Consider the following 24,941-nt stretch of genomic DNA (forward strand, 5'->3'; position numbering starts at 1 on the left):
AGCATGTGCGGATGAAAGTGTACTAAAGTTGTTCAAATAAATGACCTTGATCTACTATCAAGGTCGAAGGGGTCAAATATGTTCAAATCTTTTAACAAATCCTTCTCATTAAGTAAGAAGCCCTGAGTCATGATATTGGGCCAGTGGCATGGTTGGATGAAGGGCTTAAGAAGTCGGGGCATCATGCAAATTAGATGTAGAACTCTTATCTAGCTCTTTGTGTTTTTTTAGGGGAAACAGACTTTGAAGATGCATGGTGATTTAGTTTCATCCTGACTGTATTGATTATTCAAGTACATGATTAAATCATAATTGCCCATCTCTTTAATCTTGAATTTTGTATACCAGTTTACCAATTACATATATTCCCAAGACAAAACTTACAATTGCCACTGGTGTTGATTTCACAGTTGATTACCAGGCATCTGTTGTTTTCACTCAGGTATGGCTAGTTTAAAATGTAATTTTAGGTATATTATAACCATTCTGGTCATAAAATCAATATCGTATTCAGAATTCAAAGGGATCTGTTTTGGGGAATGTATTTCTTACCATAATATTAGGAAGGCTCAAATCCGTACATGACCATTATGTTTGGTATCAAGACATGATTGATTTTGAGGATCGAGGATCAGTTTTGGGAAGTGACTCTTTATCAGGACTCATGTAAATACTACCAATTGTATTTCCTCTGTAACTATGATTTGATATGACACTGAATTAAAGAGAAGAAAAAATAAATTTTCTTTTTGAGGTATTACTTGTCTGTTAATTTGGTTTTTATTTCAGGCTGATGGAAACGAGTTTGCTCTCTATCAAGGTTGTACTAAATTATCTTTCTATTCGTCAGGTTGTATTCATCCCGCCTACCACATCATCCCCTAGTTCTACCACCACGCCAGCCCACCTGGAGCAACAAATTGCCCTGATGAGGGAACGCCACACACTGCTACAGTCGGCGCGCACAGGTATGGAGATAGGCTTGCCCCCCTCGGTACACATTTCCCAGGATGGCGAGGAGGGTTATGCCGAGAGCCAGAAACAGCTGGCTCATCACTCCAAGCAGGAGATCTATCAGCAGTGCTTCAGACCTCCGCCCAACAAAACAGTGTATGACAAGGATAGTCCCCCGCCGTACTACGCTGTGAAGGGCCTCGGCCCACCTTCCCAGGGCGTAGCCCCCGGGGCACTGGTACAAGACTCAAATGGCTGTTCCATGATGGTGCAGTGTTTCAATTTGTCAAACAACAATGAACACCACAGTGAAGGCTGCCTGCGACAGCCATATCAGTGTAGGACTAGTGGCCGTGGAAGTGGTACTCCCAATGTTGGAGGTGCTCCACCTGTGCATGTTACACATGATAGTTCAACAGACCTTGGACGGCATAGTGCGTCTGGGCTTGACCGACCGCCGGACTACAGTGCGGTGCTAGCATCTAGGACAAATGTATGTAGTAACAATAACAAATCCCCTGCGGGCGGACATGTCTGATAGCGACCATGCTGGTGACATCTAGAGGAAAAGAGGTGCGGTCAAGGTTATGGATGTAGGTCAAAGGTCATATGGATAAAGCCAGCTGTGATACAGATTTTGGGGACGTGAATTACAACATCATCTAATTAATGCTTTTACTTTGTATTGTGAGATAAAAAAAAAAACGACAAAAATACAAAAAAAAAAACAATAAAAAACCAAAAACTGATTGATTCCTCTGCGAGAGCTACACAATATTACGGTCACTGATTTGTATTGTAAACAAGTTATGTTCCTCATTTTACGAGGTAAAACATTTGTGCAGACTCCGTTTTAATCCCCACCCCCCACATTTATGGAGAATGTCTTTGTGCTCAAGGTACAAGTTGTTATAGTGATGGGTAGGCACCCTAGGTGCTGCGTATTTCCATTTTCTGTTGTACAACCTGATCGTCCGGCTACATGCACAGCGAGCGTCAAGGTGTGACGTTTATGTACAGTTGCGCTAGTGATCCTTAATAGGCACACCCAGTCTGTTAAACAGCCTTATACTTCTATATAAACATCAGTGTATGTTTGTCTGCCTGTCCATCACTGGAGGACCACGATGTCTCCCACGCTCAAGCAGCCCAGCGATCAAGATCACACGGTGTGGACTATGTGCTTGTATCTGGAGCGGCGGGAGTTCAACACTTGTGTAAGGTGTATGTACTGAATCCAGAGTCAAAGCTGGCTAAATATCATCCTCATGCTTGTGTTTTTAAGAAGAAGCTTTTTTTGTCCAATTTTACAGATATGACGGTTAACTTGTTGACTATGTAGCGTTTGAGATGTAGGTCGGTGATCACGACAGTGCCGCCCCTCACAGGTCCTGGTGCAGTATATATACAATGTATACTATGTTTTTGATTTTTGGAAAAGTTTTTTATTCATGAAACATGAATCTCTTTTTTTTCTGCCTCTTTCTTACTGTCCTGTTTTTCTGTCCTCTCTGTACACCAGATACCTATTACAGTTTGTCAATTCAAAAATATCAACCAAGGGTTCATATCTGTTATCGAGAAATGTTTGAAAAATAATGCAATATGTTTTAGAAAAAAAATTTGACTTGTGTTCCAAAAATCATAACTTGCAGCAAATTAAGATATGGAAATATGGTATGGTACTGTTTATTATGGACTAGGAATATCAGAAAAGAAGTTTTAGCATTAGAAGACCAAAATGGATAGATTATAAATACACCGGTACACCTAAGGATAAAAGCCAAATTGTTATGTACATTTTTATTAACAGTTTACTTTATGCCCGATACACTGATTTGTTGATTGGATTCTAACTTTATTTATTAGCCCGGAATTTAAAAATATCAGAATAAGAAACCTTTACACATATTACACAGAGTAGAAAATGTTCAAGGTGCAATATTGTTGACTAAATTATGAGAGCTACAGAGAGAGTGAGAGAAGAGAGAAAGAGAGGGGTACAGAGAGAGAGAGAGAGAGAGAGAGAGAGAGAGAGAGAGAGAAATCCCTCTTAATATGCAATATCTTTCTTAACTAGAAAAGGATTATCCTACACCAGTATTTATTTTCACTGATCAAATTATCAAGACGTTAGATTGACTTTGGAATTGTCCAAATGTCATTATATTGGGCTCTATAAGTGAAACCCTATAGGTATGACCTTCAACATATTCCTGGCTTAATATCACTTACTGGTTATTCAGGGCAGCAACTGATGCTGAACAAGTTTTACGTTTTACACTGAATAATTTAAAAACTGAAAATTGAAAAATGTTCTCTATAGAATTTTCTTTTCGATTATTTATGTTTCAGCTACTGTTAAGTTAATACATTGAGAGATGATTCATTGAGAAGTGGAAACCCATTTACTGAAATTATACTTTTTATCATTACAATCTTAGATCCTTCCAAGTATGGCGCTATATGTAATAGTTGATTAAATTTAGTTATTCATAAACTTTACACACAAAAAAAAAACTGCAAATAGATGAATGGGCGTTGTAGTACATCACAACCAGTGTTTGGTTTAAGCATGAAGTTTCAGTGACTAAACTCTGTCACCCAAATTCTTTGGTGACTAACTCTGTCGCCCAATTCTTCAGTGACTATAAACTCTGTCACCCAAATCCCTCAGTGACTACACTCCGTCATCCAAATTCTTTGGTGACTAATTTTAAACTCTGTCACCCAAATCCTTCGGTGACTAAACTCTGTCACCCAAATTCTTCATTGACTACACTCTGTCACCCGAATTCAACACTTGTTGTGATGCACCAGAGTCCGTTCATATTCACACCTACCAACCTAAAGAACATGTTTCATAACTACAAATGCAAATTGAGTAAAGAAATTTTTAATGATAGAAAAATTACTTCTGTACAAGTCTTTCAGTTTAAAGTGTTAATGGCTGAGTTAGAAATGTATGATAACGTTAGAATGTTGTTGTCTTATATATTATACGTGCTGGTTAATTTTACCGAGGTATACCTAGCTTAATTACCATTAGGGCATTCACACAGCTACAGTAGTTAACATTCCGAACACAGATGTACACAAAATACTGAAAAATGGCCGATTCCCCCTTTATACCAAGTAATGTTGGTCCTGTGTCTGTAAAGTCTATGTTATTAACGAGGAAAATATATACCGGGGAGTTTGTCCAGTTTTCAGGAAAACAACTCTCTAGGTGAATAAGTGAATTAAAATTACCTTATATTGTTTCATTTTCACCGTCATTATCGTAATTAAAGAGATATTGGAGTACTGATGTTTATTCTATTACACATTATATAGTTATATAATTAATTTTTCTTTGTTTTCATGGTAAATACTCAAATGTGATTGGTCGAAAAATTCTTTTCATTCTTCTATGAAAGAAATTCTGAGAATGGTGCGAAAAATGTGACGTCACAATACGACAATTGACGTTGCATATTGATTTGAGAAGAAGAATCCCATTTAAAACTAGTAAAATTGTACATAAAACATGTTTTAAATTAGAAAATCATTTTCAAAAATTAATTATAAGCGTTGATGTCAATTTTTTTTTAGTTTCATCGGGGTATGAAACAAATTTTGTTTGCAAAAATTCTGTAAGAATCCGCTACACGGATTCATACAGTTTGCAAACAAAATTTGTTTCATACCCCGATGAAACTAAAAAAAAAATGACATCAATGCTTAATTATATAGTTATATTAATTAAATATTACAGTGAATATCATAGATTCTAATGGGCTTAACAACTTAACATTGTTTTGATATGTTCTAATTCAATTAGAGTTACAAAGGTAAAATCTATTGTATTTATGACAATCAAATATATTTCTAAATCTGTTTCTCATTTGCCTGCACACAGAAAAAAAAACCAGGGCTAATTTATTTCTAAAACGCGAAATTGTTGGCTTATGGATGAAGTATACATTATGGTATAGAAAACAAAGGTTTCTTAGGGTTGAAAGGGTTAACGCACACATTCTGTCCAGAAGGTATAATAATCAAAACCCCTCCATTCCTGTTTGGACACTACTGTTCCATTAAAGTTGACCAGTCTCGAGTGTTGAACGAGGTGTGAAAAGTTATGACTGGCTCTGTATCTCATTATTTTTGTATGACATGATTTCTATTTCTACTCTGTGTACCATTTGAAACGGACTTTGAGCACCAAGAGATATATATATTAGATATTATTAAAATTGGTATGATATAAAGAAAAATTAGAAATACAGGCAAACACAAAGTTATTTATCACTCCTTAAATCTTCAACTGAACATGATACAAAACTATTGTTTTACAGAACAATATAAAAACCTACTGTTTGAAGTAAGAGGTATATAGGGCCAAGTTTATGTTGTGACACATTGTCCATTGTCTACTTTCCACTTAAAGTCTACCTGTCAAGAATAGATTGAAATATTTTGACTGAATTTAGGGGCAGAGGTATGGTTCATTGTGAAATAGAGTTAACTGTCTTCTGATTCGTTAAATTTTTTCGGACAAATTCTGCATTCCAAGAACTAGGTCACTTTTATTTAGATATGTTTTACTTATTAAAAGTAAGTATTGTTATTTGGACAAAATGATAAATCGAAGGTTGCTTTTAAAATTTCAATAAACTAACTAATAACATTTCATAATTTTTTTTTCAAATTTGGGTTGCAATGCACACATGTGCAACAGCTCCCAAGCTAAGCGAGCATGATAGTCTCAATAGGATTTTTTTTTCATGATAGGAAATACACATTGTTGAAAACTTGCTTTATTTGGATATCTAGCATTAAATTACAAACATCACTGAAAGTCTACTTAACTGTTCTCTAAGCCTTAGTGACGGGTGCAGCTTAGACATGGCATATTGGTCACATGTACTATGGAGGTTCAGAATGGGGTGATAACTGTATATGAGAGAGTGAATTATATACGGCATGAAATGGAAGCGGCTGTAAAATAATGCAAAGGTTGAACAGACGAAAACATCCATGTTAATAGATGAACAGACAAAAACATCCATGTTAATGAATGAACAGACAAAAACATCCATGTTAAATTAATGAACTGACAAAAGCATCCGTATTAATTAATGAACAGACAAAAACATCCATATTAATAAATGAACAGACAAAAGCATCCATGTTAAATTAATGAATAGACAAATTAAAAACATCCATGTTAATGAATGAACAGACAAAAACATCCATGTTAATGAATGAACAGACAAAAACATCCATGAATGAACAGATAAAAACATCCATGAATGAACAGATAAAAACATCCATGAATGAACAGACAAAAACATCCATGAATGAACAGACAAAAACATCCATGAATGAACGGACAAAACATCGATGTGAAATGAATTGAAGTATGATCGTATTTGCTGCCCCATGTAAAGTCTAGAAGTAGCTGTTGTAGAACTTACTTTAAAATCAAACGCAATAATTGTAGATGCTCCCTAACCCCGTTTTCATGTAACAACATTAAAAAAAAGGCCCATTCTTCTGAAATCTGTTAGTCCATTCATTGTTTGAATCAATTCTCACAAAGTCAGTTTTGGCCATGATCCATCTAAAAAAAAAATTGCCCCCTTTCAACAATGAACAGTTTTACAATCAAATTTGCTTGTAATGAATTCCTGGGGATTGTGGAAAATACTATTTCTCAACTCATTCAGGATTCATCTCGTATACATATAATAATTAAATCAGGTCAAGAATGATACTTTGTTGTTGCTGAAATTTTGTTGCTTTTAAATTTCAGGCTATGGAAATATTTGTTAATTGTTTAAGCCAATCTTAGATTTCCTGCTGATTTATTTAACTGCACTGCAAAGTGCAAGAATTCAGAGCTATTTTTAGAAGGCATTTTAGTGGTAGTGGTGTCTTTGCATTCACTACGCGATTACTGTATTATGGCACAAAGTCATTTTGTGAAAATTAGTTCAAACTTCTGTTCTTTATGTTCATACTCCTGTAAAACTGATAGTTGATTTTCAATATGGACAACCATCCAGTATAGATTTTTAAAAGTTGCTAAAAGTGACTTTCTTATGTTGAAACTGTATGTTACAAATTGTAATAAAGTTTCTTTTGTATGGAGAAAAAAAATGTATCTTCAGTTTAAATGAAGAACACCTATTCACGTTGTTTTACTGTACAATATAATTATATACTTGGAAAAAGGGAGACAATTCCCATATTTTTCTGATAGAAAAAAAAATGTTTAATTTATTTCTCTGTTGTATTTTTTTTTTTTTTTTTTTCCTTTTTTTTTTTTTTTTTTACTTATAGCACTGATATGTTTTTGCATTTTCATTTGAAAGTATTCATCAAGATGTTTTAAATAAAACTGACATAACTTGCTTTTTGTTAGTTGTAACTGGCTGTTTTTAGCATCAAAGTTGTCTGATAAAGATGGATGGTTGTATACAATTCTCAATGCACAGCCCGAATGTGTTTTGAAAGTGTGTACAGAATTGCTTGTTAAATTTGTTACAAGTGTTGTTATTTCATTCTAATGCCCCTATATGTTATATAAAGTGTTTTGTTTTTGTCGAGAATATGGTTTTAACTGGACACACTCGCCGTCATTAGACATTATCTTCATCTGCAGTACCTATAACTTGGTATGGAGTCATCCAAGGTTGTCGTTAGAGGGTACCACTCAACCATTCTGTAAGTTATTTTAAGGGTCGTTTGTTAGAATGTAGTTATGTGACAAAATTTCCCCTTTAACACGCTAACATCGAGTATAAACCCAACTCGAACGGATACTGGAACGGATAGCATATTCTTTACATAGCAGCTGGCTCTTATATCTTACCAAAGACAAATTAATGATAGTATTATTCAAATCGCTCTTCGTCCGGCTGTTCTCCATTTTCATACGTAGGTTCATCTTGGTCTGTAGTTGTGAATATTCCATTATGAGAAGGATATGAAAATAAGATGGCCGACAGGTGGCCGTTCAGAATTTTGACAAAAACAAGATGGCCTGAAGATTGTTATCGCTATTTCTCAGAAAGTTTCATGGATCTTTCTCAAATTTCACCTGTTGGTTCCCCTTGGTGCTGAATTGTGCAAATTCCATTTTGAGACGGATCAAAACAGGTGTGGCCATTTTGAATTCTAAAAGTACAAGTTTGTTATTGGTATTTCTTCATGGATCTTTCTCAAATTTCACTCGTAGGTTCCCCTTGGTCCCTAGTTGTGTTTGTTACATTTTGAGTTCTTCATGGATATTTCTCAAATTTCATTTAGATTCCTCTTGTATTAGTTGAAGTTTGTTAACCATATTTATCACAGAGTTCTTGATGGACCTTTCACAGATTTATTATGTAGGTCACTATTGTTTTCAAATGAAGAGGGAGAAATGAAGTAGAGAAAAGGTCAGTCTTACAGAAATCAAATAATTCAGTCTTCCGATGGTGGGCTCCAAGATCCCTCTGGGGTCTCTTGTTTAATTTCTTATTTAAAATGAAGAATTTGAAGATTAGCACATCTTATTGTGCTAAAACATTTTTTTTTCATATGTATAATTCTTATTGATGAATATTTTTGACAGGAAGTTAGATTATGAATTAACATTGTTACAGGTTTAGGCCCAGAAGATAAAGGTAATGTCTTTTGGTTTAAGTTGTTGATATTTTTAAAGAAGTGAAACATTTAACAATGATTATTGTTAAGCCTTTGTGATTCTGCACTGGTCATCACATTTGACCTTTCAAGGTCATTTGACAGTGGCGAGTCATCAACTACACAAACTGTTATGTGCCATACAATGATTTTCAGCAACACATTTTCGACTGGTTTGTTCCAAGATGGTGGACGCATGTTAGATTGGCTAACTTCATTAGTAAAAAATAACTACATCTCAAACACCGCAAAATTGTAGTTCATTCTGCCTTTTCAGAAGAATAATTGGCAAAATGTTGTGCAGCACAACTAGTATGTAATATAAGCAAACCGAAACACCAACCATTAAGATTTGAATGAAAGGCAATCTAAGCTAATATTGTTGGTCAAACTTTTAAGAGATATTTTTCTGATGGTCCCGTTCATCCCCTGATTGTTAACCTGAGATATCATTCATTTGACATGTCACCAGTCTTGTCCAGGCCAGTCATGACTTTCCATCTTGCTTTTGAACACTTTGGGTGCATATCATTTTCTCACTGCATGCTTTGTGTGTGGGAGAGAGCGGTCACAAACTTGGACAGACATTCGCTAGGTCACCAAGCGACTTGTGAGGGCAAGAGAGAGGTAATCGACTTGTATACGACACTCGCTAGGTCACCAAGCGACTTGTATACGACACTCGCTAGGTCACCAAGCGACTTGTGAGTGGGAAAGAGAGAGGTAATCGACTTGTATACGACACTCGCTAGGTCACCAAGCGACTTGTGAGGGCAAGAGAGGTAACCGACTTGTATACGACACTCGCTACGTCACCAAGCGACTTGTGAGGGCTAGAGAGGTAACCGACTTGTATACGACACTCACAAGATCACTAGACGACTTTTTGGTGGGAGAAATAGACGGGGTAACCGACACTCGCTAGGTCACCAAGCGACTTGTGAGTGGGAAAGAGAGGTAACCGAATTGTATACGACATTCGCTAGGTCACCAAGTGACTTGTGAATGAGAAAGAGAGAGGCAATCGACTTGTATATGACACTCACTTTGGTGGGAGAAATAGAGGGGGATAACCGACTTGTAAACGACACTCCCGAGGTCACTAGACAACCTGTGGGTGGAAGTGAGAAAGACGTAACCCAAGCTTGTGTACGACACTCGCTAGGTCACCAAGTGACTTGTGAGTAGGAAAGGTAGAGGTTACCGATTTGAGTACAAAACTGGCTAGGTCACTAGACTATTGGATGGGAGAGAGAAAGTGGTAACCGACTTGCATATGACACTCGCTTGGTCACTAGACAATTTGTGGGTGGGAGAGAGGTCACTAGTCTAAAATTGACACTGCTTGGGTCTCTAGAAAACAGATTTAAGTAAGTGAGAGAGATGGGTCACTGTGACTTGTATTTTACGCTCCGTCAGTGCAGACAGCTTGTAAGTAAAGAGGGTCTTTGACGTTTATGATGTATAATACTTGCTCGATCACTTAAAACAGCTTGTATGGACGTAAGAGGTCACATGGGACCTGTACATAACACTCGATAAATCACTAAAAAAATTACAATTTGAGTGGGTGAGAGGGGTCACTGTGACCTGTAAATAACACATGCTTGGTCACTTAAAGCTTGCATGTTCGTGCATATGTAAGAGATGAGAGGGAGTATACAATTCAAATTAAACAAAAAAAAAGTATTGTGCTAGTTGAGTGTGGAGCAAGTGGGGTGCTGTTTAAGAATTTGAACAGCCTGGGTGTAAGGGAATGTGTTCAGTACCCATAACAGCCTGGATGTATAGCTGTAACAATTTAGGTGTGAGGGAAATTGCCTAATTGCTGTAACAGCCTAGCTGTGAGGGAATGTGTCCAGTACCCGTAACAGCCTGGATGTATAGCTGTAACAGCCTAGGTGTGAGGGAATGTGTCTTAATAGCTGGAACAGCCTGGATGTATAGCTGAAAACAGCCTAGGTTTTAGGGAATGTGTCTGATACATGTAACCGCCTAGGTGTGAAGAAATGTGTCTGATACATGTAACAGCCTAGTTGTGAGGGAATATGTCCAATACCTGTAACAGCCTGGGTGTATAGCTGTAACTGTCTGGGTGTGAGGGAATGTGTCCAGAACCCGTAACAGCCTGGGTGTATAGCTGTAACTGTCTGGGTGTGAGGGAATGTGTCCAGAACCCGTAACAGCCTGGGTGTGAGGGAATGTGTCCAGTACTCGTAACAGCCTGGGTGTGAGGGAATATGTCCGGTACCTGTAACAGCCTGGGTGCCCAGAAGCTAGAACTGATCCAGCTGTATGTGAATGAGTGTCATCACATGATGAATGGTCTCTCCTTGTGTATCTACATATAAACTATTTTTATTTATAATTAATGGCAAGCAGAGACAGAGCCCTCTGCTGAAGATTAAAATATAAGTAACTTATTGACAGATGTTTGTTGTTTTTTTAATTCCTCCTGTGAATGACATAGTCAACTTGTCATCAGTTTAAAAGATATACATCTGAAAAGTTTTCAACTAAATTTGGTCCAATTCATGCAGGACATCTTCATTTTGTATCTTTGAAGCTTGTGGTACCCCAGAGCCAGAGGGGGATGGAGACCCACAACTCTAACTTGATCTGTAGCTACTCATACTGAAGTTACATACCCACTTTCACCAACATATCTTGAAGCATGACTGAGAAAGGTGCAGACAACTGAAAGGACGGACTGACAGATGGACGGACGGACAGACAGGTGGACGAGGAGGAAATCTAGTTCCCCTGGTTTCACTGGTAGGGGACTAATAAAAGATTGCCACCTGGTGGATCTCCAATGTGCCAACATTTGGCCTTTGACACTAGTTCAAGAATACAGCACCCGAAAATGCAATACTATGAACCCTTTTATATAGAAGACTGACAAATTCGATAATTTCAAAGTATACATTTTAATAATTTCTCCTCAAAAAAAAAAAAAAAAAAAATCACAATCTCAATGTTACAAGAAATGATGTGTAAACAGTTAGGATTGGATGAGAAGATATGAGATACAACATTTCATTGGCTGATGATGTCCAAAGAGAAATCCTAATGCACAGTAAAATGACAATGTATGTACTCCTGCTTTAAGAGTTTGATTTCATGTTCCAAATTTCTTAGTTTTGAGAGTTGATGGCAGGTTGTCGTTGATAGCAGCAGGAGGTCTTTCTACCGTTACCAGCCAGTCGTCGCCGAGGGCATCTATGTGTAGGATATACTGTAAGAGTAGACAACTCAGATTAATACACGCACCGATGTTACATGTATACAGGGTATGCTACCAGTATTACTGACAGGTACATTGTGTTGTGTATACAGGGTATACTACCAGTATTACTGACAGGTACATTGTGATTACAATCTATATGTCCATCAGTCCTTCATGGTGTCAATTTGAGTTCTTTTAATAACCTAAAATCTTCAACATAGTACAAAACCAAGGTATCCTGTCCTACTTTATTAAATACAAAACCAAGGTGTTCTGTCCTACTTTATCCAATACAAAACCAAGGTGTTCTGTCCTACTTTATCCAATACAAAACCAAGGTATCCTGTCCTACTTTATCAGGTACAAAACCAAGGTATCCTGTCCTACTTTATCAAGTACAAAACTAAGGTATCCTGTCCTACTTTATCATGTACAAAACAAAGGTATCCGGTCCTACTTTATCAGGTACAAAACCAAGGTATCCTGTCCTACTTTATCAGGTACAAAACCAAGGTATCCTGTCCTACTTTATCAAGTACAAAACCAAGGTATCCTGTCCTACTTTATCAAGTACAAAACTAAGGTACCCTGTCCTACTTTATCAGGTACAAAACCAAGGTATCCTGTCCTACTTTATCAAGTACAAAACTAAGGTATCCTGTCCTACTTTATCAAGTACAAAACCAAGGTATCCTGTCCTACTTTATCAAGTACAAAACCAAGGTATCCTGTCCTACTTTATCAAGTACAAAACTAAGGTATCCTGTCCTACTTTATCAAGTACAAAACTAAGGTATCCTGTCCTACTTTATCAAGTACAAAACTAAGGTAACCTGTCCTACTTTATCAGGTACAAAACAAAGGTATCCGGTCCTACTTTATCAGGTACAAAACCAAGGTGTTCTGTCCTACTTTATCAAGTACAACACCAAGGTATCCTGTCCTACTTTATCAAGTACAAAACTAAGGTATCCTGTCCCACTTTATCCAATACAAAACTAAGGTATCCTGTCCTACTTTATCAAGTACAAAACCAAGGTATCCTGTCCTACTTTATCAAGTACAAAACCAAGGTATCCTGTCCTACTTTATCAAGTACAAAACTAAGGTATCCTGTCCTACTTTATCAGGTACAAAACCAAGGTATCCTGTCCTACTTTATCAAGTACAAAACCAAGGTATTCTGTCCTACTTTATCAAGTACAAAACCAAGGTATCCTGTCCTACTTCATCAGATACAAAACTAAGGTATCCTGTCCTACTTTATCAAGTACAAAACTAAGGTATCCTGTCCTACTTTATCAGGTACAAAACCAAGGTATCCTGTCCTACTTTATCCAATACAAAACCAAGGTATCCTGTCCTACTTTATCAGGTACAAAACCAAGGTATCCTGTCCTACTTTATCAAATACAAAACCAAGGTATTCTGTCCTACTTTATCAAGTACAAAACCAAGGTATCCTGTCCTACTTTATCAGGTACAAAACCAAGGTATCCTGTCCTACTTTATCAAATACAAAACCAAGGTATCCTGTCCTACTTTATCAAGTACAAAACTAAGGTACCCTGTCCTACTTTATCCAATACAAAACCAAGGTATCCTGTCCTACTTTATCAAATACAAAACCAAGGTATCCTGTCCTACTTTATCAGGTACAAAACCAAGGTATCCTGTCCTACTTTATCAGGTACAAAACCAAGGTATCCTGTCCTACTTTATCAAGTACAAAACTAAGGTACCCTGTCCTACTTTATCCAATACAAAACCAAGGTATCCTGTCCTACTTTATCCAATACAAAACCAAGGTATCCTGTCCTACTTTATCAAGTACAAAACCAAGGTATTGTGTCCTACAAAACTATTTTCTCCAGAGGTATTGCACCCTTTATTTTATAGAAATACTTGTCTGAAGGTAGGGTGATTGGACTGCTCACAAATGTTGTCCTTAGCTTTACAGGTCAACATTAGTACAAAGGTGTGTACTAAAATACCAACAGTATGTTAACTTTATCAAACAAGCATGCTGGGTATTGCTAAAGTGATACATGCCCCATTTCCCCTCCCCCTAAAAATAGTGACCTTGACCCAAAAACCATGAAACTTGAACCTGATCTGTAGCTACTCATATTGAAGTTACATACTAACTTTCACCAACATACCTTAAAGCATGACTGAAACAAGAGGCCCATGGGGCCTGTATCGCTCACCTGGTTGGATTAGACCAAATGTCAAAATATTGTTCATATTCAATTTGTTTTATTTGTAAATCTCAAACAATGCTATATATGGTTATAGTGTGGGAATCCGAACTGCTTTAAAGATTAATGAAGTCCACTCTCTAAGGTCTGAATGACCTCAAGAATTGTTTTTAGAACATGCATTCATAACTTTATGACTAGTAGCAATTTAAAGGAATAACCTCTATTTCCCCTATTGGGCCCCGCCCCTTTGGCCCCTTTGGGATCAGAGTCACCATTTATGCAAAATCTGTTCCCCTTCCCCCATGGATGTTTCTGACCAAATTGGGTTTAAATCCATTCTTAACTTTATGACTAGTAGCGATTTAAAGGAATTACCTCTATTTTCCCTATTGGGCCCCGCCCCTTTGGCCCCTTTGGGGTCAGAGCCACTATTTATGCAAAATCTGTTCCCCTTCCCCCATGGATGTTTCTGACCAAATTGGGTTTAAATCCATTCTTAACTTTATGACTAGTAGCGATTTAAAGGAATTACCTCTATTTCCCCTATTGGGCCCCGCCCCTTTGGCCCCTTTGGGGTCAGAGCCACTATTTATGCAAAATCTGTTCCCCTTCCCCCAAGGATGTTTCTGACTAAATTGGGTTCAAATCCATTCATAACTTTATGACAAGTAGCGATTTAAAGGAATTACCTCTATTTCTCCTTATGGGCCCGCCCCTTTGGCCCCTTTCGGGTCAGAGTCACCATTTATGCAAAATCTGTTCCCCTTCCCCCAAGGATGTTTCTGACAAAATTGGGTTCAAATCCATTCATAACTTTATGACTAGTAGCGATTTAAAGGAATTACCTCTATTTCCCCTATTGGGCCCCACCCCTTTGGCCCCTTGGGGGTCAGACGCACCATTTATGCAAAATCTGTTCCCCTTCCCCCAAGGATGTTTCTGACTTAATTGGGTTCAAATCCATTCATAACTTTATGACTAGTAGCAATTTAAAGGAATTACCTCTATTTCCCCTATTGGGCCCCGCCCCTTTGGCCTCTTGGGGGTCAGACGCACCATTTATGCAAAATCTGTTCCCCTTCCCCCAAGGATGTTTCTGACTAAATTGGGTTCAAATCCATTCATAACTTTATGACAAGTAGCGATTTAAAGAAATTACCTCTATTTCCCCTATTGGGCCCCGCCCCTTTGGCCCCTCGGGGGTCAGAGACACCATTTATGCAAAATCTGTTCCCCTTCCCCCAGGGATGTTTCTGACTAAATTGGGTTCAAATCCATTCATAACTTTATGACAAGTAGTGATTTAAAGGAATTACCTCTATTTCCCCTATTGGGCCCCGCCCCTTTGGCCCCTCGGGGGTCAGAGACACCATTTATGCAAAATCTGTTCCCCTTCCCCCAGGGATGTTTCTGACTAAATTGGGTTCAAATCCATTCATAACTTTATGACAAGTAGTGATTTAAAGGAATTACCTCTATTTCCCCTTATGGGCCCCGCCCCTTTGGCCCCTTTGGGGTCAGAGTCACCATTTATGCAAAATATGTCCCCCTTCTGCCAAGGATGTTTCTGGCCAAATTTGGTCAAAATCCAATAAGAACTTTTAGACTAGTAGCGATTTGAAGCAAATGTTGACGGACGGACGGACGACGGACGGACGACGGACGCTGCGCCATGACATAAGCTCACCGGACCTTCGGTCCAGGTGAGCTAAAAATTGAGGAAAACTGAGTGGACAGACTGACAGAAGGGGAGGAAATCTACAGTCTCCCCAGTTTCACCAGTATGGGACTAATAAGTTAGTGCTATCCATCAAATTGACAGTATCAATTAAATTCTCTTAAACTTGCATTATCCATTAAATTATCCATTAAACTGACATTATCTACTAAATTGACATGTTCCATTTAGTTAACAGTACTCAATTCAATAGTTTGGTTCAAGAATGGAGCCAGTTTTTAAATCACCAGAAAATTCCTGTACCTTGTATTTCTTACAGATACTGAGGGGCTGGCTACTTCCATTGCCGTTCTGGTTCCCCAAACTTTTTCTGTCACCATCCTGTCTCCAAGATCCTTTCTTCAATTGTCTGATCTCTTCTGTGGGAAATGACTGCAGTGAAAAGGAGATTAGAAACAACTGATCGCTATAACAGATCCTACATCACATCCCAGAGGGATCTTTGAGCCCATCATTGAATTATCTTTATCAGTCCTATGAAAGACTTATCTTTTTTCTACTTTCCCCTTCCTTTTCCTTTTCCTCTAAATCATTTTCCTCCAAATCATTTGATAACATGCAAAACTACATAATTATGAAGTTTAAGTAAGATCTAAGAAGAACTTTCTATAATGTTAACAAATCCAAGATGGCTGCTTGTCAGCCATTTTATTTTTCTCTATCAATCTAAAAAGTGAATGTGCACAACATGGGAACAAGGGGAACCTATCTGTATATCCTTCCAGTACCTTTCAACAAGTAGCGTTAACAATCTTCAACTGTCAAAGTCTAAGATGGCCACCTGTTGGCCATTTTGTTTTCCAAATTAGACTCAAAATTGAATGGGCATAACTAGGGACCAATGTACTCCAACAATGTTAGAGGTTTTACACGGCGAGATACTTTTGACAGGCGCCGTGTAACCTCTAACTGCCCATAGCTGATTTTCCCGATGCTGACGATGAAATTTTCAAAGTTCGTTTATTGAAAAAATATAGCGTGTCAACTTACATTTAAATGATCAACAGTGTCCAATATATATTTCTTTCCATAATCCAATGATTAAATGAGAATAATTTCGTAACAAACACATATTATGAAGTTTTCTTCTTCCGAAGCGGAGCAGAGCGCAAGCAGACAATACTGCCGTTAGTGATAGTAAAAATACCACGTGATTTGCCGGTTAATACAAAAATGGATTACAACCTATGTCCTACAAGCGGAATACAAGAAAGTCCGTATCATTTCGTTCCGTTTGAAATACCGAAAACTATTTTGTATCAACCTTTAGGCAGCCATTTTTAAAAACGACTAGAAAAGTGCTACAACGACATGGGCATGTATTTTGTGTGTTATACACCGTATTATACTATATATTTGTGTCTGTGACATACATATGGAATAAATATTGCATACATGATACGTAGACATCGTTTTAATGACCTGTCAACCTCTTAAGTGTTTTTTTCAAGCATATTTAGTTCCGCCCGGATTTCGGGCGGAAACTGCATCAAAGAATTAGTGCTTCGGAAATAAGAGGTCGCAGTCGGCAAAATAATATCCGATAGAAAAAGAGCCGACCAGCGGCCTCTTATGTTATAGGAGTAGGGACCAATGGAACCTACATGTGCAGTTTGACAAACATCCCTCCAGTGCTTTTCAACAAATAGTAATAACAATCTTACATTGTCAAAATCCAAGGCTGCCTGCAGTCAGACATTTTGTTTTACGATCAGACTAAAAATTAAATGTGTGCAACAACAAATGGGAACCTACATGTGAAGTTTGAGAAATATCCCTCCTATGGGAACCTACATGTGAAGTTTGAGAAATATCCCTCCAATGGGAACCTACATGTGAAGTTTGAGAAATATCCCTCCAATGGGAACCTACATGTGAAGTTTGAGAAATATCCCTCCAATGGGAACCTACATGTGAAGTTTGAGAAATATCCCTCCAACGCTTTTGATAGTGATAAAAAACTTCCACTCTCAAAATTCAAGATGGCTGCTTGTTGCCCATTTTATTTTCCAGATCAGACTCAAAATTGAATGGGCACAACTAGGGACCAAGGGGAATCTACTGTACATGTGAAGTCTGAGAAATATCTCTTCAGTCTTAATACCACTATTCTGACCAAGGACATTTTTCTATCAGTTATATTGAAGCAAGCTGACCTATCAAATTGATCATGATTTTTAGCAGAATTTACCGACACATTGGTATAAGTGTATAAGAGTTCTACCCACCTTTGACTTGTCCAGCACATACAGTGTCTGTTCATCATGGAGGAAAATTTTGTCGGGATGTTGGGAGAGAAAAAACACATGATTGATTTTACTGTGTCGCCTTTTCCAGTGGGAAGGAAACTTGGCGGAGTTCTTTTTGCTCCAGCCAGTGTATTCTTGCTCTGCTATATCGAATTCATAAACCTGTAAGAAAAATTATGCAAATCAACAGGTTTAGAACAGATAAAATGACAAATCAATTAATATAAAAATCTTTATTTTACACTGTATAGTGAATTTTTTTTATTTCACCTGTGAAATATCGAAAATTAATCATTCTATTAAAATGATATTTTTCACAAGTGAAAAATTTCATTTTATCTGATTTTACCAATCAAAACACTGCTTACAAACAACAATTGGGAAAATTAAAAGCTGACCTGGTATATTTTGCTATAAAATTGTAATAAAAAGAATATCTAACAGTATCTTCAGTAATACCAAATATATTTCACGAGTGTGGGTAATATTTTGATATTTCTCACTTATGCTTCGCTCAAAATATTAAATAGCCCCACTCGTGAAATATATTTGATATTACTGAAGACACTGTTAGATATCCTCTATGTATTTCACTCAGATTGATGGCATGACCATTTAACTATGTGTAGGAGAAATATTCTGACCTTGACCTTCAAGTGAAGGTCACAGTGACATATGACATAAAAACACTGAACAATTTCTGTGGGTATATAGGTAATATCTCCAATTCCAGATCTCTCAAAGAGATCGGTCTGAAAGCCCAGACAAGATATCTCTAAATATTTGCACAGATTTGACCTTTGACCAAGAGGTGAAGGTCACTGTTACTGGGCAATACAAACTTACAGTGCGTGATGTTAGTTACTTCAAAGTTTTATACAGATTTGTTTATTAGTTTAACTTTTTCAGTACGAAAAAATATTTATAGAAAAAGAAATGTTCTATAATCATTGTGTTCTCAGGCAAAGATGGAGGATACTGAACAGTGTCTTACACACGAGTGAAAAATATCAAAATGTTAGCCACACAAGTGAATTATATTTGGTATTACAGAAGATATTGTTGGATATTCTGTTTAATATGTTTTATAGCAAAATCTACAGGGCCAGCTTTAAAGTTCTCCCATTGTTGTTTGTAAGCTGTGTTTTGATTGGTCAAATCAGAAAAAGTGAAAAATATAACTTTTGTAGAATAGTTAATTTTTAATATTTCACTGGTAAAAATATATTAAAATTTTGTTATTCCTTCAGTCCTCTTGAATATATGCTTTGCTATATTTTGCTATTTCTAGAGTCCCTTGAAGGATATGTGCTTTGCTATAATAGCCATGATTTAAAAGCATACAACTTTCAGTTGGTTTATACAGAGTTTATAAATATTTGTATGAATCTGGAATACGTACCATTTGGTCAGTGTAGACAGCCACCAGTGTCTCCCCAGACAGGGTGAAGGCCATCGCTGTAACCTGGCAACTGTACTGTGGCAACTGGCATACTACCTACAAAATATACAACAAATTATCACATGTTGTACACAATTTTTCGCTCACTTAACATTTTTTCTTTGTGGAAGATAACACCATTAACATACATTACAATGTAACTATGAACAGGAAATATTCCTCCTGTTTAAAACTTTTTAACTCCAGCAAAAATAGAATATTGACACAGGGTATGAACTTTATCTGTAATTCATTATGATAAAACCACATACATTTACAAGTTGTTGTGGCAATCCGTACATGAAAACAAACCCAGAAAAACAACTTCATGAAAATTTTCTATGTGTAAAGGGCGATAATTTTGGTAAAACATTATATATTGACACAAGGTTCAAACACGATTTGTAATCCATTATGATAAAGCTATATATTTATAAAATACGGTTAAAAACCGATCTAGCAAGTGGTAACAAAAGTGGTAACAAAAGAAAATCCAGGAAAATTTAAGTGTGACCGATAACTCCCGACAACGTGAAAATGTGATCTCTTAATTTCTAACAGACAAACAGATCACCCTGCAGGAAGGGCGTAAGAATTGTACCTGCTGCCCCCATTGCATGATCGTAAGAGGCAACTAAATTTGGGATCTTATAATCTTTTCTCTTTTTTTCCAGTATAAACTTTCTTCTTCCTAATGTCTCCCTTGACACTGCGTAACTTTTGGCCTGTAGATGAGCATTTGCCCCTGTGAGGAAGGCTTTGGGTTCTGTCCCCTGGCCAAGACATATCAGAGTGTCCCCTGGCCAAGACCAAGACATATCAAAGTCTATAGAAATGGTAGTTTTTACTCCTGCATAACACGCATAATTTTGGAAGCAGGACGACTGGTTCACCTATATCATCAGTATAATGTGACCTGGTGGGGTGTCCTGCTGGATGTCTTTGGCATTACGCTTCAGTGAGATAGCACTATAGTCGGCATCTGTTCAGCAATATCACAAGGAGACAAACACGAACATACCACAGCCTCCCAAAACACACATACACTACACGTATGCATTGTGGCCATAGCTGTTGAAAGGACATTACCGAATACAAACCAAATCTTAAAGATCCTAAAACTTAGCGATGTTAAGTATTGTTTACAAATATATATCTGATAAGCTTGTCTAAATAAAAAGTTCACAATTAACCTATAATTGATTAAAGGGATGTTTTCCCCTGGAAAAAAATATCCATCCTTTGTTACAAAATACCAACATCATAAACAGTACGATTTGAATGTATCTTAAAGCATGAAATCAAGCATTATGATGTATAATGTTCTTTAGCTCTATAATAAGATTAATCAGCTTGGAAATATATATATACGGTTTATTTTTACACAAACAGTATATGTAACAATGCATATGAGTGTCATTGCAACGTTTCAAGACTGACTGGTCTCTCTCTGACTGTGTGAGCGAACATCATGTTTACTTGTATGTCTATGTGACAAAATGTTTATTACATGTATATATATTTATCGCTCGATGCATATATGAGTATGTATGGTTGTCGATGACGACGACGACGACGACGACGACGACGACGACGACGACGATGATGATGATGATGCGTTGTTAGTGTGAGTGTGTTATTTATCTGTCCCTGAACTGTTTTTGAAATGATGTATAAAACTTGACAAAAATTAAAAAAATTAAAAAAAATTATTATTGTTCGAAGCTGGGACATTTCATCCATAGATGTACAGGTAAACAAGATTTTCGCTCACACAGTCAGTCAGAGCTAGATAAAGAGACCAGTCGGTCTTGAAACATTGCAATGACACTCGTACACATTGTTACATAAACTGTTTGTGTAAAGATAAACCTTGTATATATGTCCTTAAGCTCACTGACATTATTTTTATGAATTGTTTTCGTCAAACTAGGAACTTACTTGTTGTTTACTGATGTCATAAATAGTAACATTTCTCCCGCTATCGCCAATAGCAACCAGTTGATCGTTCGGACAGAGACACATCATAGTGATACTGTCATCTCGAGCTGTAAAGATAATGTCAGACACTGCTAACTTGTAGAGAAAATTTACAGTTAGATCCACAGTTTGTGAAACATGGAAAATTGTGTACATTATACATAATATAATGTATATATATAATTAGCTAGGTCATCATATGACCTTCGACCTCTGATCTTTAGCCTCCTGCATCTCAGCTTCCCTTAATACAGCCAATGTGAAAACTTTCAAAATATCAGTTTATTACTAATCTTTGTGCAAGAACTTTTATCTCAGTGACCTTGACCTCTGATCAGAAGATCACCTGGTCGTTACATTTCTGATTCAGCAACAACCTTAAGATGGGGAACAATACAAAAAGCACCCCATGATAATAAAACATTGTAGCGTGAAGGTTCGTGCTAACCTTTGGAATCACGGAAAGTATGTTCAACCTTGAGGTGGCCATCTTCTATATGTAGTACTTGGACATTCCCACATACAGTGGCTGTAACAAGTTTTTCTCCGTCGGTGGACACCACCATGTGATGGGCAGGCAGAGGTATCCGGGAATCCTCGCACGTGTCCAGCTTCAGTTTCTTTATTGACACGGTTGGATTGATCAACTCCTTGTTTTCCTAAAACAAAAGCCAAACCCAAAAATATGATTCATCAAGTAACTTGATGATATTTGGAAATGTAGGTTTCACTATTTATCGAAATACTCCAAAACAAGAGGCCCAGAGGGCCTGTATCGCCCACCTGGTTGGATTTGACCAAATGTCAAAATAATGGTCATGTCAAATTCGTTGAGAGCTTCATTTGTTGATGATGAACAATGCTATATATGGTTACCGCTTGGGGATCTCAACGGTTCCAAAAATATAACAAAGTTCCTAGGGGTGGAAAAAGACTTAGGGCCTATTTTTACAACAGTATCTTGTTTATCTCTTGAAGCCATGCAATGCTATAAATGGTTATAGGGTGGGGATTTCAAAAATACAAGGAGCAATTAAAAGGACTTAACTTTAGCAATTTCCCCTATACCGCCCACACCTCTGAACCCAGTGGAGTTAGTCACCATTTATGCAAAATCTGTTCCCCTTCCCCCACGGATGTTTCTGAGCAAATTTGGTCAAAATCTATTCAGTTCTTTATGACAAGTAGCTATTTAAAGGAAATGTTGATGGACGACAGACTAAGGACGGATGACAGACAAAGGACGCCGTACCATGACATAAACTTAAACAATAAGAAGTCAACCAACACAGTTTAGGAATTCCGGACCCCAGACTCACTTACAATGACAAGTCTGTATGCTCGTATTGAATCCTGGTCCGAGAAGGCCACCAAGTTACCATGGGAACTAATCGCAAAACAGACAATTGGTTCACTGGATTTGTTCTTTAACTGAACAAGCTTCAATGGGTTGGACTGTAGGGGTAAGATTTCACCATCGGTTTCTGGAAAAAAAATAAAAGTTAATGAAAATTAACGTCTGATAATGCTAAAATTTCACCTTCTGTTTCTGGAAAACATGGATGAAAATTAAGGTAAATTAATGTCTGATAAGGCTACGTGTTTATCACAAGTAGACACATTTACTGAGACAAGATATTGGATGGTTATATACTGTTGACTTCACTTATGAAAACTTCTTTATACCAAGGAGTTTAATTCTCCCGTCAATTCACTAGAATGAACCAAACTTATAGGTCTTCAATAAAAATTTGTCTTTTTAAAGTTGGTGAATACTTGTTGTTCATGACATTACTTTCTTTTAACTTCAAGTTAAGATATGTTTTTTAACTTCAAGTTAAGATATGTTTTTTAACTTCAAGTTAAGATATGTTTTTTAACTTCAAGTTAAGATATGTTTTTTAACTTCAAGTTAAGATATGTTTTTTAACTTCAAGTTAAGATATGTTTTTTAACTTTAAGTTAAGATATGTTTTTTAACTTCAAGTTAAGATATGTTTTTTAACTTCAAGTTAAGATATGTTGTAACATGATATAGTGGACAACAATGTATGCTTAGACAAGTGTTTCTATTTAACGAAACAATAAATTGGTAAATTAGAGAGAAGCTCATTTCAATCTCAATTCCATGATGTCAGTTTGCAAAACTGATGGAAAACAGCATGTCAATGGCCGACAATGCTTATGTAAGGTAGTAGCGGATCGACACTCACACAAAAAAATCCTCAAAATCAAATGTATTTTTGAGAAAGATTTAGTTGTTTGTTATGATGTGATCAAAACATGCACTTCATTTTTCGATCAATGACTTGATAGACAGAAAAATAAACCAATGAAAAAGTATGTAGTCTACAATTTGATTTAACTCTTTATATATATAGACATTTTAAAATTTTGGCTATTCTACCGACATCAACTTTCTGCAAGGGATTTCTAACTTTATCCTACGAGTACAATGTCCTATTGTACCTACGTGATGTTTCATTTACGTAGTCCTATTGTACCTACGTGATGTTTTATTTACGTAGTCCTATTGTACCTACGTGATGTTTTATTTGTATGTCCCAATCTCCACACCTCCAGATAGTTGGTGTACTTTAGTACGACCATCTCTGCTTGTCTGGCCACCTGTACCATTGATTGCTGAAAAATTCCAGAGAACAAGATATGTTGAGGAGAAATGTACATGTCTGCATTTGTAAAACAGTACTCCCTCAATACTACTACCACCCGCCCCTAACGCCAACTTAACACTCGACTTATCATTACCCAATACCACTAACACCGTCACATACCACCAACTTAACACTTTGAACTGTTTCCTCTCTATACAGATAATCTTACCACCCTCGCACATGTACATATACCATATGTGCTTAAAATACAATAGTTCTAAATCGCTACGTATTTCCCTCATTGTAGAGCTCTCTAATGTGAATTTCCATTTTTACTAGTACAGGTAACAGTAGCGCTTCAGTAATTTCATTTTATTTATCAGACTGATAGAGGTACAGTTTCCTAATAAAACAATGGGTGATTTCTATACATGTCATGTTTGTGTTGTACACATGTACGTCAAAGTTTTGATTTGTCATTCAGGATAGAGACTCCATTTGTCATTCAGGATAGAGACTCCATTTGTCATTCAGGATAGAGACTCCAAGGAGAAAACTCTATGTAAGATCATGGCCAGAATTACTAGCTTTGCCAGTGATAACCCAAAAACTTTATTGCATTAGAGGATTTGTTTTGTTAGAGAAAATGTACCTGCAGGTCGATACCTGACTTGATCAATGTATTTCGCCCTAAATAAAACAGTTGAATCAGAATTTTAATATATTACATTATAGCCATAATTTGTCAAATTTCAATATCATCGCCACCCGTATTATACTCCCAAAATCAATGTTGACAAAAGGTGTCGGTGGACCATGGATAAACTGAAGTTCATATAGAAATATGTTTTATGTTT

General features: G+C 36.9%; 2 protein-coding genes across 2 annotated transcripts in view; one reads left to right on the forward strand and one right to left on the reverse strand.

The window, feature by feature from the left end:
• The window catches only part of LOC117337226, a 162,269-nt gene extending 157,967 nt beyond the window's left edge, over window positions 1–4,302 (forward strand). The window contains exon 6 of the mRNA XM_033898095.1: window positions 851–4,302. Coding sequence (XP_033753986.1) covers window positions 851–1,492 — 642 coding nt within the window. The 3' untranslated portion in view covers window positions 1,493–4,302. The remainder of the gene's footprint in view (window positions 1–850) is intronic.
• A 1,343-nt stretch (window positions 4,303–5,645) lies between these two features.
• LOC117338343 (U3 small nucleolar RNA-associated protein 4 homolog) overlaps window positions 5,646–24,941 on the reverse strand; it is a 30,254-nt gene continuing 10,958 nt past the window's right edge. The window contains exons 12-19 of the mRNA XM_033899653.1: window positions 24,013–24,112; window positions 22,793–22,953; window positions 21,918–22,128; window positions 21,431–21,537; window positions 19,451–19,546; window positions 18,028–18,210; window positions 16,043–16,171; window positions 5,646–11,866 (exon numbers count right to left, since the gene is read on the reverse strand). Of these exons, the coding sequence (XP_033755544.1) occupies window positions 11,750–11,866; window positions 16,043–16,171; window positions 18,028–18,210; window positions 19,451–19,546; window positions 21,431–21,537; window positions 21,918–22,128; window positions 22,793–22,953; window positions 24,013–24,112 (1,104 nt within the window). The 3' untranslated portion in view covers window positions 5,646–11,749. The remainder of the gene's footprint in view (window positions 11,867–16,042; window positions 16,172–18,027; window positions 18,211–19,450; window positions 19,547–21,430; window positions 21,538–21,917; window positions 22,129–22,792; window positions 22,954–24,012; window positions 24,113–24,941) is intronic.

This window comes from Pecten maximus, chromosome 11, assembly GCF_902652985.1.
Source record: "Pecten maximus chromosome 11, xPecMax1.1, whole genome shotgun sequence".
NCBI classification, from domain to species: Eukaryota; Metazoa; Mollusca; class Bivalvia; order Pectinida; family Pectinidae; genus Pecten; species Pecten maximus.